At 33.4% G+C, this 15,707-nt stretch overlaps 2 protein-coding genes across 2 annotated transcripts; one reads left to right on the plus strand and one right to left on the minus strand.

The window, feature by feature from the left end:
• Window positions 1-725: 725 nt before the first annotated feature.
• LOC111379554 (ribonuclease 3-like) lies at window positions 726-2,495 on the minus strand. Its single transcript, XM_023002948.1, has 4 exons — window positions 2,281-2,495; window positions 2,023-2,184; window positions 1,671-1,869; window positions 726-1,206 (listed from the first exon to the last, which is right to left on the minus strand). The coding sequence occupies exons 1-4, from the start codon at window positions 2,464-2,466 to the stop codon at window positions 986-988; spliced, it is 768 nt and encodes a 255-aa protein (XP_022858716.1). The 5' UTR covers window positions 2,467-2,495; the 3' UTR covers window positions 726-985.
• Window positions 2,496-12,933: 10,438 nt separating this feature from the next.
• Window positions 12,934-15,670, plus strand: LOC111379556 (intracellular ribonuclease LX-like). Its single transcript, XM_023002951.1, has 4 exons — window positions 12,934-13,132; window positions 13,275-13,430; window positions 15,024-15,216; window positions 15,300-15,670. The coding sequence occupies exons 1-4, from the start codon at window positions 13,031-13,033 to the stop codon at window positions 15,548-15,550; spliced, it is 702 nt and encodes a 233-aa protein (XP_022858719.1). The 5' UTR covers window positions 12,934-13,030; the 3' UTR covers window positions 15,551-15,670.
• Window positions 15,671-15,707: the final 37 nt, after the last annotated feature.

Genomic DNA, 15,707 nt, shown 5'->3' on the forward strand with positions numbered 1-15,707 from the left:
TTTTTTTTAATTATATGTTTGGCTGTAGGATACAGGCCCACAAATTTTATCCACAAATGCACTATAGGATAAGAAGAAAACCACCTTTTCCTTTCTGCAAGAACTTTAGTGAGGCCGATCTGCATTCAGAGAAATTACCATTTGGAATCAAAGTAGATTGATATCTATTCTTTTCATTCAAAGAAACAGGAGAGAGTTTCCATGTCTCTTAGACGGGGTGTATATCCTCTAGGAGTACAAGGATATCTTAGCCGCATAATGGAAAAATAGATTAAAGAATTCTGAAATTTATGAGTCGTTAGTCCCTCACCGCCCCTAATGGAGGAATACAAATTAAAATCGCCGAGGAAAAACCATCAATTCTACAATATTTCTTTACCAAATATTGAAGAAAAGAGAATACATGTATTTTTTTAGTGAAGTTTAGTGATTTGGTATTCTAAAGAATATGATAATGAATTGAATTGAGTGCTGTATGAGGATTCATGTAATTCAATTCATATTTATTGGGGGGAAAAAAAGGAAGAAGCTTAATATGTACATTGTTTGAGTGTAGAAGAGTTTTTAGTATAAGTTGACCTAAGTTAACTTTCACAAGAAGCTCTTCTACTATAAGTAAAAGTCTTATCGAATGGGTCACAAGTTATTTTTGGTAAAAGTAGTCTTCAATAGGTAATCTTCTTCAAAACATAGGTCAAAATCTGCTAATCAAGCCATGCGCCATAGGTGCCAATGAAGATGTCATAAGTATTGGTACATTTCACTTGAACAACACAATCCAGAAAGCTGAAAAAGAAGCCTTCATAAACTAGTTTGGTACAACACAATCTGATTTTAATTTTTTCTTTTCTTTTTATCTTTTTCATTGCTATAGACGAGCTAGAAGCCTAGGAGTCTATACGAAACCCCTTCCTAAGCAAATATGGATTCATGACAAACACAAAAGATGACAATCAATTTAGCCCCTCCACAAGCCACGACATGTCTAGAATGAAGGGAACTTAATGGTGGATCTGCATTTTCCCATGGGAATCCCTGGACATTCAATGACTCTCGAACCCGATGGATCGACGCAAATATAAACTTTGTAAAGTTGTGATTTGCCAAATGCATCTTTGTTGCAATGTATCCCTGCTTCGTGTCCAGTTACCTTTCTTATAGCTTCGTTAATGTCAAAAATGCTATAAACTCCTCCTGGTTTGATTCCTACAAACATGATAAGTAACAATATAATCAGTCAATTAAGCTTTGTTGCCAGATATTTTTAACATCTTTGTTGACAAAAGATGTGTAAAATATGATTGGGTGATATTGTTGATTGTATTTTAAACAGTCCAATGAACTTCTGCCACGTGAACATTCTTATCCAAGATGTCAATGTAGCATGATTGATAATCAGTCAATTAAGCTTTGTTGCCAGATATTTTTAACATCTTTGTTGACAAAAGATGTGTAAAATATGATTGGATGATATTGTTGACTGTATTTTTAAACAGTACAATGAACTTTTACCACGTGAACATTCTTATCCAAGATGTCAATGTAGCATGATTGATAATCAGTACCTGAATAGTAGGAAACGGTACAATATTTTTCGTTCTTTATAACATCCCTCGTTACTCAGCCCAACTTATAAAATATGAGATTACTATATTGATATGGTGATTTACCTGCATTCTTGAGAATTTGAAGGATGTTAATTTTCTCCTTCATGTTCAAAGCTGCTTCAAAATATGAATGCTGATCGAGGGTAGCCACTGAACAAGTGCCACGTGTTGTCCATTCATGCTTCCAGATCTTTGAGCCATTAGTACTTGGACATGATAAGCTTGGCCAATCCTTTTGCATTCTACCAATCAGCTCTGAAATCTATAACATTACAAATTTCGGAAGTTTCTTAGAGCAAAAATCTGTTTAAAAATTACAGTTACATCCAAGGTCCATGAACTAATAGACGAAAAAAAAAAAGCTTTATTTATTAAGGGTTCGATCCCATAAATCCTTAGTTGTCACAGATCTTACTTTAGCTTCATCGAAGACTGACTTGTGAATCTTATTGCAATTTTGTGGGTATGAACCATTGGCGAAATACGGCCATAGGCTATGAATACCAAAATCTGTTGCAGGTTTTCCATAGATTGGGTAGCAACAGCTTCTCTTTGTATTACAGTATGATGGATTCCACTGCAACAACAAAACATACACACACGTAAGATGAGAACTTTATAACAATGCAGTTAGGTGTCATATTCTTGGATGAATAGTTAGAGAAAAACTTGCCTGTTGAACCAAGTAAAAGAAATCATATTGCTGTGAGGCACAGAGGAAAAACAAGAATTGCATTGACAAAATCTTGATTAATATTGAGCTCATCTTTGCGTGTGAACATAAGAGGACTGATTTTGAAGTATGAATGAATAGATTGGACATTTGGTACTGCATTTTTAGGAACATTGGATTTTGCATGTGAAAAATTTTCCAATTCAAATTAGAGATTTTTTAACTGTACAAGAGTAAATGCTATGTCGACTGGTTCATATATATCCATGCTCTTAACTGGTTTAATTTAAGTGTCATTTGAGTTGTGTCATTTAATGTCACATGGCACATCATGTGATGACATTGAAATTGACAGTCAAAATTAATTTGGCTTGAACAGTTGAACCCGATGAATGGTTATTGCACCCCAATTTTGTCGCTTCTATATAATATTAAATGCAGCATTAAGACAGTGAATCCCCACACATCCATGCAGGGGAAAAAATCACATGTCTACTTGCTGGTATGTGTATGTTATGAAATGATAAGATCAATTAGAGCATCTCCAATTAATAATGTGTATTGCAGTCTACATGGCAATCATATAGATGGACTTTCAATCTATGTGACAGTAATTGATAAGTGTATTCTACAAATTCATCTACATTTCCTTTTAGAAAGCAATGAAACTTCATCATTTCCCTTGCATAATATAAATTAATTGAGAGAACTTCTATTTAATGAAGTGATTTGGAGCTAAACGGGGGAATTGAAGATATTCACAGACCTGGCCCCAGCCTTGGCCCAAGGCAAGTCCTCACTGCCTTGGGCCTCATATTTTTAGAGGGCCTCTAAAAGCCCAAAACCGCAACTCTTTTAAAAAGAATAAATAAATAAAATTGGCACGCAAAAGGGAGGAGAACGCACAGCCTTTCTCACATAACACGTCCATTCCATTTGGCTCTTACAGTGGTGCTCTTTGTAAGTTCGAATCTTTCGGTCTTAATTAATTAATTTGTTTCATATTTTATTTTTCAGTTTGTTTTTAGCTCCTCAGGTATTCCATAAATCATTAATAAAAAAGAACTTGGTATGATTTTCCAATTTTTTGTTGCCAGAGTTTTGTATTTATGAATTTCTCCTTTATTTAATTATTTCCGATCATCTTCTTCACAGACCACACTCCAATTTAGAAGGCAAAATTAATCTGTAGGTTGGGTGAAATTCGCAGTGGGCGTCTGGGTGAAATTCGCAGGTTGGGCCTTTCTCCATTCATTATATGAATCATGATTTTATTGATTTTAGAGGCGTGTAAATGTAAATTTTTAGGGATTTTTAATGGGATTATCAATTGACCGCATGCCTACATTTTATTCATTATTTAATTAAAATGGGCTTCTTGAATCGTTACTATATATTCCGTTTATTAGGCTATTAGCATTCTTGTTTTCATGTAAATGAATAATGTGACTTGCTTGCTTGTGTGTTGATGTGAACCCGATAGCAACTAACACTAATGAATAACACAAATTCCAAGAAAGCCAGAAAGCAAAGTTTTGGACGCGATTCACAAATCGTGGACCAAACAATAAATAGTGTATCAAACTATTAATATTCTGATACGAACTTAATCCGGATTTTGGACTTAACCCAATTAATAATTGAACCAAACAACCCCAAGGTAACAAAGACACAAAGGACCTTTTGATTACAAGATTAATTGAACCTTACTCGAGTTTTGAACGCCACAAGATCGTGAAATCTTGATAAGTTCGGTTTGCTCAGCCAGAACAAGGATTGGAAGCAATTTGCCTCTCTGAATTAATTCTTAAAATATCATAGTCTGAATACAAAGAATGGAAAAATTGCAATTTATACCTAAACCCTAAATTAACGGGAAAAAAAATGAAATTTTAAGAGTCCAAATATAATAGACTTGCCAAAAATAAGAATTATAGCTAAATTAAAAGTCTCGCGAAAAAAGGAAATTTCTGGCTCCAAAATGTGCTATGCGGTCGCATAGCACAATTGTATGCGACCGCATAGAAGAAGCAGTTCACCCGGCTAATTTCCCTGCCTCCATGTATGCGACCGCAAGGCTGGGACTACTATGCGGTCGCATAGTAGTCGGCTGACTCCAATTGTGGCCCTTCAATTCAATTGATTCCAAGATTATTCGGCTCTGGTCCCTAACACGAAACTGGACCCTTGGCTTGCCAACTTTATCCTTTTGAACTTCGTTCCATGAACACACATTTGTATGGCTTTGTGCATTGTCTTTGACCCGAATGTTCCTCGATTGAGCCCTTTGAGCCTTCTCCATGACTCTCACACTCGGGATTGAACTTGGTTGACTCAAGATCACATCATGTGTGCTGCTTCATCCCAAACCACTTTGTGTGTGTGAGATTGAGAGAGTCAGGTGTGTCCATGTATGAAAATGGATCCCAAAACAATTTTTGTGCTGAGGGGCCTCATAATAATTGAACGCCTAGGATCTCTAAATTCTTAGGCCCAGCCCTGGATATTCAACCTGTGGAAGATAAAATTTGAAGAAAATAGAAGTGAAGGGCCAAAAGTGTATGAAAACCTGATGCTAGGGGACGAAACTTGTACGATAAAATGAATGGAGAACAAAGTGAGCAAATTTGAAAGATTATGGACCAACATGGATGTGATCAAAACTCGAAGGACTGAAATTGACAAATAAAAAGTTGATGGACTTGCAAAGAATCAAAAAGTTTGGCGCTTGGTGTGCAATGATGAAGAAAATATGTGGGAAAGCATCGCACATGGCACGAGGCCGATTGCCTTATTGTTCAATGGCTGAGAAATTTGTTATAGCTCGTGTTTACTCGCGCTAGGTCCAGGAATTTGAACGGGATTTTTTTTATTTTTTTTATTTCCAAGTTCAAGGGTTTTTCCAAGTTCAAGGGCTTAGGGTGTATTCAAGGCACGATTTTGAAGGGATTTCAAGGTTTATATCAAGGACCAAATCTAGCTCAATAGAAGACACTATGCAAAAGATGTTACGCGAATCAAAGCAAGGAGAATTCTTCGTCAATTACAGGTTCTTGGTGGTGAAGACGGAAGCAATTTCAAGAGATTGAAGAAATTTAAAATTGTAGATTGTAACTATATTTTCTTCTTGAACATACGATTATGAATTCATTCACTCCCTTCCTTGTTTATTTAAATTTTGTCTTACTAAACTTCTAGTTGCTTAGATTACGTTGAAACTTCGTTAACTATTTGATTCAATATATTGTTCAATTTTATTTTAAATTTTTATGATTTTTGATTGCTTCTTGTTTTGATCAACATCTTACTATTTAGCTAATTTTAGAACTTTTCTAGGATTTGTAATTAATTGAAACATAAATCATATTTTTAGGTCAAATAATAGAGAACACTAAATTCTAGAAGATAGAGATAATTCTATACTTGGTGGAATCTTTTGTGATATTCTAATTTTGTATTGCATTTTTATCAATTTGCATTCATCATAGAGATATAGCTCGATCAAAAATAAGAATTGGCTTAATTTATCTTAAGACAAAACATTAACACATGGGAAATATATATTATCTACATAAACTAATAATTGACTATAAGCGGGTAATTGAGGGCTAAAGTAGGTTAACAACGTTGGATTCATGATTGTCATACCCTTCGTAATTTAATTAATCTCAAGAACTTGCATGCTTATTCTTAATTCCTTGGTTTAAAATAATTAGATATATTTTAATTAAAAATTTAATAATTAATTGTGTTTTCTTTGAATTAAAGCTAGTTTTAATTAACACAAAGTATTTGTAACGTCCCGAATCTTAAGTATAGTTCGCTACCTGAAATGCATTCTTAGGATTTTAGGCAAGTCAGTGTAATGATGATCATTTAGAAAATACAGAGTAATTAGAATAATATTAAAACCTTAATTGAGGGAGTGAATATTATTCTTTCATCTATCGATTATAATTCTTCTTCTACTATAAAGTTCAAAATCAGCCCATGTTTGGAAAAATTTTAATTTAAGTCAAAGTCAACAACTATTTTTAACTACATATTTTATGAGACCCACAACTTTACAAACATACATTTCATGAAATTTTATCAAAATTTACTAAAAAACTAATTTTAATATCTGCCAAACAAGATTTAGTGTCATTTGAAGGTAATATAAAATTACACACTTAAAGTAACACTGCTCTTTTGATTTTTTCATCTCGTAAATGCTTGGAGCCTGAATATTATTGAGGCTCACGTCTTTAGCATGTCTCACGTCCAAATATACCATACAAATTGATTGACTTGACCATCGAAATTGACAGTCAACATTAATTTGGCTTGAACAGTTGAACCCGATGAATGGTTATTGCACCCCAATTTTGTCGCTTCTATATAATATAAAATGCAGCATTAAGACGGTGAATCCCCACACATCCATGCATGGGAAAAAATCACGGCTACTTGGTATGTGTATGTTATGAAATGATAAGATCAATTAGAACATCTCCAATGAATGGTGTGTATTGCAATCTATGTGTCAATCATATATGGACTTCCAATTTATCTGACAGTAATTGATAAGTGTATTCTACAAGTTTATCTACATTTCCTTTTAGAAAGCAATGAAACTTCATCATTTCCCTTGCATAATATAAATTAATTGAGTGAACTTCTATTTAATGAAGTGATTTGGAGCTAAAAGGAGGAATTGAAGATATTCACAGACCCAGCCCCGGCCCTGGCCCAGGCCCAAGGCAAGTGAGGCCACTGCCTTGGGCCTCATATTTTTAGGGGGCCTCTAAAAGCCCAAAACCACCACTCTTTTAAAAAGAATAAATAAATAAAATTGGCACGCAAAAGGGAGGAGAACGCACAACCTTTCTCACATGACACGTCCATTCCATTCGGCTCTTACAGTGGTGCTCTTTGTAAGTTCGAATCTTTCAGTCTTAATTAATTAATTTGTTTCGTATTTTTTTTTCAGTTTGTTTTTAGCTCCTCAGGTATTCCATATAATCATTAATAAAAAAGAACTTGGTATGGTTTTCCAATTTTTTGTTGCCAGAGTTTTGTATTTCTGAGTTTCTCCTTTATTTAATTATTTCCAATCATCTTCTTCACAGACCACACTCCAATTCAGAAGGCAGAATTAATCTGTAGGTTGGGTGAAATTCGCAGTGGGCGTCTGGGTGAAATTCGCAGGTTGGGCCTTTCTCCATTCATTATATGAATCATGATTTTATTGATTTTAGAGGCGTGTAAATGTGATTTTTTAGGGATTTTAATGGGATTATCAATTGACCGCATGCCTAGATTTTATTCATTATTTAATTAAAATGGGCTTCTTGAATCGTTACTATATATTTTGTTTATTAGGCTATTAGCATTCTTGTTTTCATGTAAATGAATAATGTGACTTGCTTGCTTGTGTGTTGATGTGAACCCGATAGCAACTAACACTAACGAATAACACAAATTCCAAGAAAGCCAGAAAACAAAGTTTTGGACGCGATTCACAAATCGTGGACCAAACAATCAATAGTGTATCAAACTATTAATATTTTGATACGAACTTAATCCGGATTTTGGACTTAACCCAATTAATTATTGAAACAAACAACCCCAAGGTAACAAAGACACAAAGGACCTTCTGATTACAAGATTAATTGAATCTTACCCGAGTTCTGAATGCCACAAGATCGTGAAATCTTGATAAGTTCGATTTGTTCAACCAGAACAAGGATTGGAAGCAATTTGCCTGTCTGAATTAATTCTTAAAATATCAAAGTCTGAATACAATGAATGGAAAAATTGCAATTTATACCTAAACTCTAAATTAACGGAAAAAAAAAACGAAATTTTAAGAGTCCAAATATAATAGACTTGCCAAAAATAAGAATTATAGCTAAATTAAAAGTCTCGTGAAAAAAGGAAATTTCTAGCTCGAAAATGTGCTATGCGGTCGCATAGCACAATTGTATGCGACCACATAGAAGAAGCAGTTCACCCCGTTAATTTTCCTGCCTCCATGTATGAGACCCCAAGGTTGGGACTACTATGCGGTCGCATAGTAGTCAGCTGACTCCAATTGTGGTCCTTCAATTCAATCGATTCCAAGATTATTCGGCTCTGGTCCCTAACACGAAACTGGACCATTGGCTTACCAACTTTACCCTTTTGAACTTCGTTCCTCGAACACACATTTGTATGGCTTTGTGCATTGTCTTTGACCCGAATGTTCCTCGATCGAGCCCTTTGAGCCTTCTCCATGACTTTCGCACTCGGAATTGAACTTGGTTGACTTAAGATCACATCATGTGTGCTGCTTCATCCCAAGCCACTTTGTGTGTGAGATTGAGAGAGTCAGGTGTGTCCATGTATGAAAATGGATCCCAAAACAATTTTTGTGTTGAGGGGCCTCATAATAATTGAACGCCTATATTCAACTTGTGGAAGATCAAATTTGAAGAAAATAAAAGTGACGGGCCAAAAGTGTATGAAAACCTGATGCTAGGGGACGAAACTTGTACGATAAAATGAATGGAGAACAAAGTGAGCAAATTTGAAAGATTATGGACCAACATGGATGTGATCAAAACTCGAAGGACTGAAATTGACAAATAAAAAGTTGATGGACTTGCAAAGAATCAAAAAGTTTGGCGCTTGGTGTGCAATGATGAAGAAAATATGTGGGAAAGCATCGCACATGGCACGAGGCCGATTGCCTTATTGTTCAATGGCTGAGAAATTTGTTATAGCTCGTGTTTACTCGCGCTAGGTCCAGGAATTTGAACGGGACATTTTTTTTTTCAACTTCAAGGGCTTAGGGTGTATTCAAGGCACGATTTTGAAGGAATTTCAAGGCCTATATCAAGGACCAAATCTAGCTCAATAGAAGACACTATGCAAAAGATGTTACGCGAATCAAAGCAAGGAGAATTCTTCGTCAATTACAGGTTCTTGGTGGTGAAGACGGAAGCAATTTCAAGAGATTGAAGAAATTTAAAATTGTAGATTGTAACTATATTTTCTTCTTGAACATACGATTATGAATTCATTCACTCCCTTCTTTGTTTATTTAAATGTTGTCTTACTAAACTTCTAGTTGCTTAGATTATGTTGAAACTTCGTTAACTATTTGATTCAATATATTGTTCAATTTTATTTTAAATTCTTATGATTTTTGATTGCTTCTCGTTTTGATCAACATCTTATTATTTAGCTAATTTTAGAACTTTTCTAGGATTTGTAATTAATTGAAACATAAATCATATTTTTAGGTCAAATAATAGAAAACACTAAATTCTAGAAGATAGAGATAATTCTATACTTGGTGGAATCTTTTGTGATATTCTAATTTTGTATTGCATTTTTATCAATTTGCATCCATCATAGAGATATAGCTCGATCAAAAATAAGAATTGGCTTAATTTATCTTAAGACAAAACATTAACACATGGGAAATATATATTATCTACATAAACTAATAATTGACTATAAGCGGGTAGTTGAGGGCTAAAGTAGGTTAACAATGTTGGATTCATGATCGTCATACCCTTCGTGATTTAATTAATCTCAAGAACTTGCATGCTTATTCTTAATTCCTTAGTTTAAAATAATTAGATATATTTTAATTAAAAATTTAATAATTAATTGTGTTTTCTTTGAATTAAAGCTAGTTTTAATTAACACAAAGTATTTGTAACGTCCCGAATCTTAAGTATAGTTCGCTACCTGAAATGCATTCTTAGGATTTTAGGCAAGTCAGTGTAATGATGATCATTTAGAAAATACAGAGTAATTAGAATAATATTAAAACCTTAATTGAGGGAGTGAATATTATTCAACCTTGCTATGTTCCAACATGGACATCCTTGTGTGGTACATTGCAAAATATAAATGTGTGTGTGTTTAGGCCATCTCCAATTATTAGCACCAAATTGGTGCAATTTTCACACCATTTTATAAAATCATCCCCAAACACCAAATGAGAAATGTTTCCTTTATTTCCTTATTTTTTGATTCTCTATAAATAATTAAATTCAAAAATAATTTTATTATAAATTATTTAATACTATAATTACTGTATTAGAAATTATATATAATTAACTAAAATATTGTATTTATTAATGAATTAAAAAAAGGATTACACTTAATACCACAAATTAAAAAATAATAAAGTTAAAATAAATAATCAAATGTTATTTAAAATAATAATTAATTAGAATAAAATAAAGTTATATCATTAAATAATGAAAGGATATAAAAATGATATAATATGAACTAAAATTTGTCGAAGCATAGAATGAAGGCAAAATAAGACAAAAACTCTAAAAATCATACCAAATGAATAGTATTACACCAAATTTGTTGCAACACTATTTATTGCATGTATAGTTTTTATTTTTAGCTATGACGTTCCCACGCCAGCTTAAACGTATATATTTGGTCATCCCGTTTGTTATTGTAATAAAAAGAGTTGTTAGGAACTCTTATAAACTTACAAACGTACACGCAGTTGTTATGCCTTAAAGATAGGAGTTCCCCCCCCCCCTCCCCACCCCTCCCTCAGCTTATGGGTTGAAGATCAAAGAGATAAAAGTACAATAATGGAAAACATAACTTGCCCGACAAGAATAGCAATTAATTAGAATTTGTCTATTATGATTCTATTTTAGAATTATTGAAAATTTATGTCATCTCTTGGTATTCGTTCAATTACTATGAGTGTTCGTGTCTCACCATTTTGAAAGAAAATGAATTTGGACCATAACATACGGGTACGTTAGATATAAATATAAATATATTATTTTCTAAACATTTAAAAACTTTATTTTTAGGTTGAGTGACCGTAGAATGTGTATTGACTTTCAAGTTACTGCATTGTTTGGTACCAAGCAATGATAATAGAGTTGAATGGAGTTGAAGGAATTCAAAATGAGTCATTAACAGTTTCTTGTCTTTTTTCAATGAAATTATTAGTAGTTAATGAAGAGTTAATGAAGTATTTAATTGATCAAGCTTTTATATTAAGTCCCTATTTGATTCCCATTTTTGGAATAAAATGCATTATGAAATAGTGATTTTTTTGAAGAATGTGCGGTTAAAAATAAGTTTTGAAAAAAATGGGGTTCAAACGAGGGCTTAAGACAATTCAATAACTATATAGAATTCCAAGAACCTATGTTAATAATCCAGACATGTAGATGCATTTTAATTTTTTTCAGCTACCTAACAAGTTCAATCAAGTCCGCACTCCACACCTCTATTCTACCTAGCTGAGTTGAGGTCATATGTGAGTAGCCAAAGTGATGCATCACCTCCATCGAGGTGCCATGAAAAGGCCGACTCTCAATGCCTATGTGAGGTGTTATAACATTCTACAGAAGTGATCCAAGGCAATTAGCCTCTTTGTTGAAAGATTGTTTTCCATCTCACCTCTTTCAAGAAATCTTTCATATAAGATCTTCTATGAATGATTGATATGACATTTCTACAACAGACGCCTAAATGGTCTGCTTGTCAATTTAGAGGTTAGATCTAGACTCTAGGGTGGCGGTTCTTAGAAATATTAAATGACATTCAACCTATGATCAACAGAGTGACACCTAGGATAAGACCCCCGACCATCAAGATGAGGTCACATGTCTTTCATCTAATGATTATAATTCTTCCTTCTTCTACTATAAAGTTCAAAATTAGCCCTTGTTTGCTAGAAATTAAAATTAAATTTTAATTTAAGTCAAAGTCAACAACTATTTTTAACCACATATTTTATGAGATTTACAATTTTATAAACACACATTTCATTAAGTTTTATCAAAATTTACTAAAAATCTAATCTCTACCAAACAAGATTTAATGTCATTTAAAGGTCATATAAAATTACACACTTAAAGTAACACTGCTCTTTCATTTTTCCATCTTGTAAATTATTGGAGCCCGAACATAATTGTGGTTCACATCGTTAGCATGTCTCATGCCCAAATACACTATATAAATTGATTAACTTAATCATTGAAGTGCACGCAATCTCCTCCTCTACCATCGGAGGTCACTATTCCTAACGATTTGTTCAAGTGTGCAAGAGTTTAGTTATGTGAATGCGAGTGAAGCTATGATTCGTTGATCACATCACTCATATAGAAATCAAAGTCAACATTAATTGATAGAGAGTTAATGAAGAATATAATTGCTCAAGCTTCAAAATCAAGACAATTCGATATCTAGCTATATAGAATTCCAAGAACCAGTGTTACTAATCCAGACAAATAGATGCACTACAATATTTAATTTTATTTTAAGGGCAAGTTAAAAAAGCTTTTGAAAAGTCAACAGCTACGTTTTAAGAAATTTTTCGATCTATTTAGAAAATTTTCTGAATGTACTTTATTGATTAGAAGACCTTTTAAAAGAAGATGACTTAAAATAATTTATTTAACAAGTTCTTCTACAAGAAACAAAAAGCAAGCAAAAGTCTTGCCGAATGGACTCTAAAATCAGAGCATGAAATAGGTTTACGGAACATTTACAAGAGAGTATTGACATGGCGATTTCCCTTAATCACGCAATTTGTAATTAAATTTTATGACAATTATGTATATACTGTTTTAGATATTCCATCCTTCATCCATGTCTTTTGCTTATAAATAAAGACAATCCTCACCCATTCTTGCATTACACACAGCATTACACACACACAAAAACTTGTAGTGTGATAAAGTGCCAAAGCAAAAGGAAGTTAAAGTTCAAATATAGAAGGATGAAAGTTAAGAATTCAGCATCGATCAAGCTTCTGGTTTTACAATATCTATCGATTTTATGTGCTTCACAGGATTTTGATTTCTTCTACTTTGTTCAACAGGTTTGTGACTAGACAGTGTCGACTTGTAAATTTTCGTCATCTGCATCGAGTTCAACGAATAAGACATGTTATGTTTTCTTTATAATGTTTAGTATTAACCCTTTCAAACATGTCTATGTTGTCACATCTGATTGTAATACAGTGGCCTGCTTCTTATTGTGATTCAAGACATAGCTGTTGCTATCCTACAACAGGAAAACCTGCCGAAGATTTTAGTATTCATGGGTTATGGCCAAATTACAACGATGGAAAATGGCCATCAAATTGTGATCCCAAGAACTATTTCGATCAATCTGAGGTATGTTCTCTAAATTAAGGATGGTAAAATCTGTCGGGAATTAGTCGTTCAACTATAAAATGAAATAAAAATTAGTATTAAGCTCTTGTTTTATGTGTCTAGAAATCAGATTTTCATTAAGTTCGGTAAAAATTATGTGGTTGAAAAGTTGTGAGTTCCATAAAATGTTTGGTTAAAATTAATAACTGGCTTTAACTTATATTAAAATCAAACTTTTAATCCCCCAAACATGGGTTAAGTTTCTGGATTAAGACATATATTTTCTTATTCATTATAGCTAATACAAGAATTGTATGGGGATATTGAGGCTCCGTTCGACAAGGCTTCTACTTTTGTTTTCTGTAAAAGAATTTCTCGAGAAAATTAAATCAGGTCAATTTCCCGTAAGATCTATTTTAATCCTACAAAGCACTTTTAAAAAATTATTGAAACATGTCCAACAAAAATAACATTTAAATATCAGAAGTAACTCTTGTTTTAACATTGCCAAACAAATTCTAAGTAGTGCTTCTTTTTGCAACGATGAAGAACTATTTGAAAAGCATCAAAACGGTGCAAAAAGTAATGAAACGAATTATGTGAATAGGGAAATATCGCATGCATATACATGCATTTCAAATAATCCATCCTATAGGAATTAATGAAAGCATTGTCAACTATATTAAAGAGAAAAAGTAAAAAAGGAAAGTATGTGGTATTTTGTCATATTGAAACAACATTTGAAAGGGACCATACTTACATATAGTTTTAAATTTTAGGTAGTTACAACCACTTGATTTGAAGTCGCCTCTTTTAGGACTTTGCTTATAAGTGTAGCCACTGGCGGACCCACATTGGGTCATGTGGGTCAAGTGACCCCACAAAAATTTTGAATTTTGAATTTTGATTTTTTCTCTCTCGAAAACTCTATAGTTGGCCTTCTCAATCTCCAATTTCAATTTTTATTCTTCGATCAAGTATGAAATTAAAGATTTTAATGTTTATGTTTGATTTTCTCTCATTCTCTATTTTTTCACTTAAATCTGTTTCTCATCATTGGGGTTTGTGTTGTTATTGTCGAGTCATAATTGGATTTGAGGTTTATGTTGTTTGCTGCTGAGTGAAAGTATGTGAATTATATAATCTATAGTATGTACTGCATTATTCTAAACTATACTCGGGACACTAGGCAAAGCCAGAAGAAAATGCCTGAGGTCGAATTAATGAAACATGTCGTCCTTGGAGTACCCGAGTTCCTCTCGAGCGTCCTTAAGGCGCCCATAATGTGCCTGATTCTGCTCAAGTGAATTTTTGGGCGAGAAAACTCCAACTTCCATTGTTTCCCAAAAAAAAAAAAAAATTGGTTTTAAAGCTCGTTTTTTCCTTCAACTTATTTTGAACCACACTTTTTATGAGATTTATAACTTTTTAATCACACATTTTATCAATTTTAATCAAAATCTATTGAAATTCTAATTTTTAACTCAACTAAACAGGGACATAGTTTTTAGCAAACAAACTGTATAAATTCAAGTCTCACCGTCATCAATTCAAAATAATATCGTGTCAAGATTTATATGAAAAAATAAGATTGACGATACGAATATTATACAGGTTTCAGATCTTGTTCGAAGAATGCAGAAAGATTGGCCAACCCTAGCCTGCCCAAGTGGCGACGGCTTGAAATTCTGGGGTCATGAATGGGATAAACATGGGACATGTACCAACCTCGATCAACACACTTACTTCCAAACAGCTCTTGACCTCAAGAAAAAAGCCAATTTGCTACAAGTCCTTCAAAATGCAGGTACATGCTACCTCGAAATGAGATAGAACCTATTCTAAGCCAACATTCAAAACAAGATTAACCCACGTGAGATTTTATTGCAGGGATTCGACCCGGAAAATTCTACAGCTTAGAGAGCATAAAGCAAGCAATTGAAGAAGGTGTCGGATATGCCCCGTTCATAGAGTGCAATGTGGATTCATCGGGGAATCATCAACTATTACAAGTTTATCTGTGCGTGGATACCTCGGCATCCAATTTCATTCAATGTCCACTTTTCCCACATGGAAGATGTGGGTCTCGAATCGAATTCCCCTCACTTTCTGAGCAATTGAATTCGCACGATGAATTTTGATTACTCTTCCTGGCTTAATTTCCTATTTATTTAACTTTTCACCATGTGAAAAGGGCTATTGCAACCTTGGTTTTAATGTTTTCATCAATAAATTGGTTTTTAAGGACTAAATTGATCCTACATCTTATGAATCTAATAAAAGTGAATTTGCAAAACA

The sequence above is a fragment of the Olea europaea genome, unplaced genomic scaffold (genome assembly GCF_002742605.1).
Source record: "Olea europaea var. sylvestris unplaced genomic scaffold, O_europaea_v1 scaffold2003, whole genome shotgun sequence".
Taxonomy (NCBI): domain Eukaryota; kingdom Viridiplantae; phylum Streptophyta; class Magnoliopsida; order Lamiales; family Oleaceae; genus Olea; species Olea europaea.

Coding starts and splice junctions, on each gene's coding strand:
- LOC111379554 (XM_023002948.1), bottom strand. CDS start 2,466: ATGCAAAATCCAATGTTCCTAAAAATGCAGTACCAAATGTCCAATCTA. Junction 1,870..2,022: donor CAGTCTTCGATGAAGCTAAA/GTAAGATCTGTG, acceptor GTAATGTTATAG/ATTTCAGAGCTGATTGGTAG. Junction 1,207..1,670: donor TCAAATTCTCAAGAATGCAG/GTAAATCACCAT, acceptor TCATGTTTGTAG/GAATCAAACCAGGAGGAGTT.
- LOC111379556 (XM_023002951.1), top strand. CDS start 13,031: ATGAAAGTTAAGAATTCAGCATCGATCAAGCTTCTGGTTTTACAATAT. Junction 13,133..13,274: donor TCTTCTACTTTGTTCAACAG/GTTTGTGACTAG, acceptor ATTGTAATACAG/TGGCCTGCTTCTTATTGTGA. Junction 15,217..15,299: donor ACAAGTCCTTCAAAATGCAG/GTACATGCTACC, acceptor ATTTTATTGCAG/GGATTCGACCCGGAAAATTC.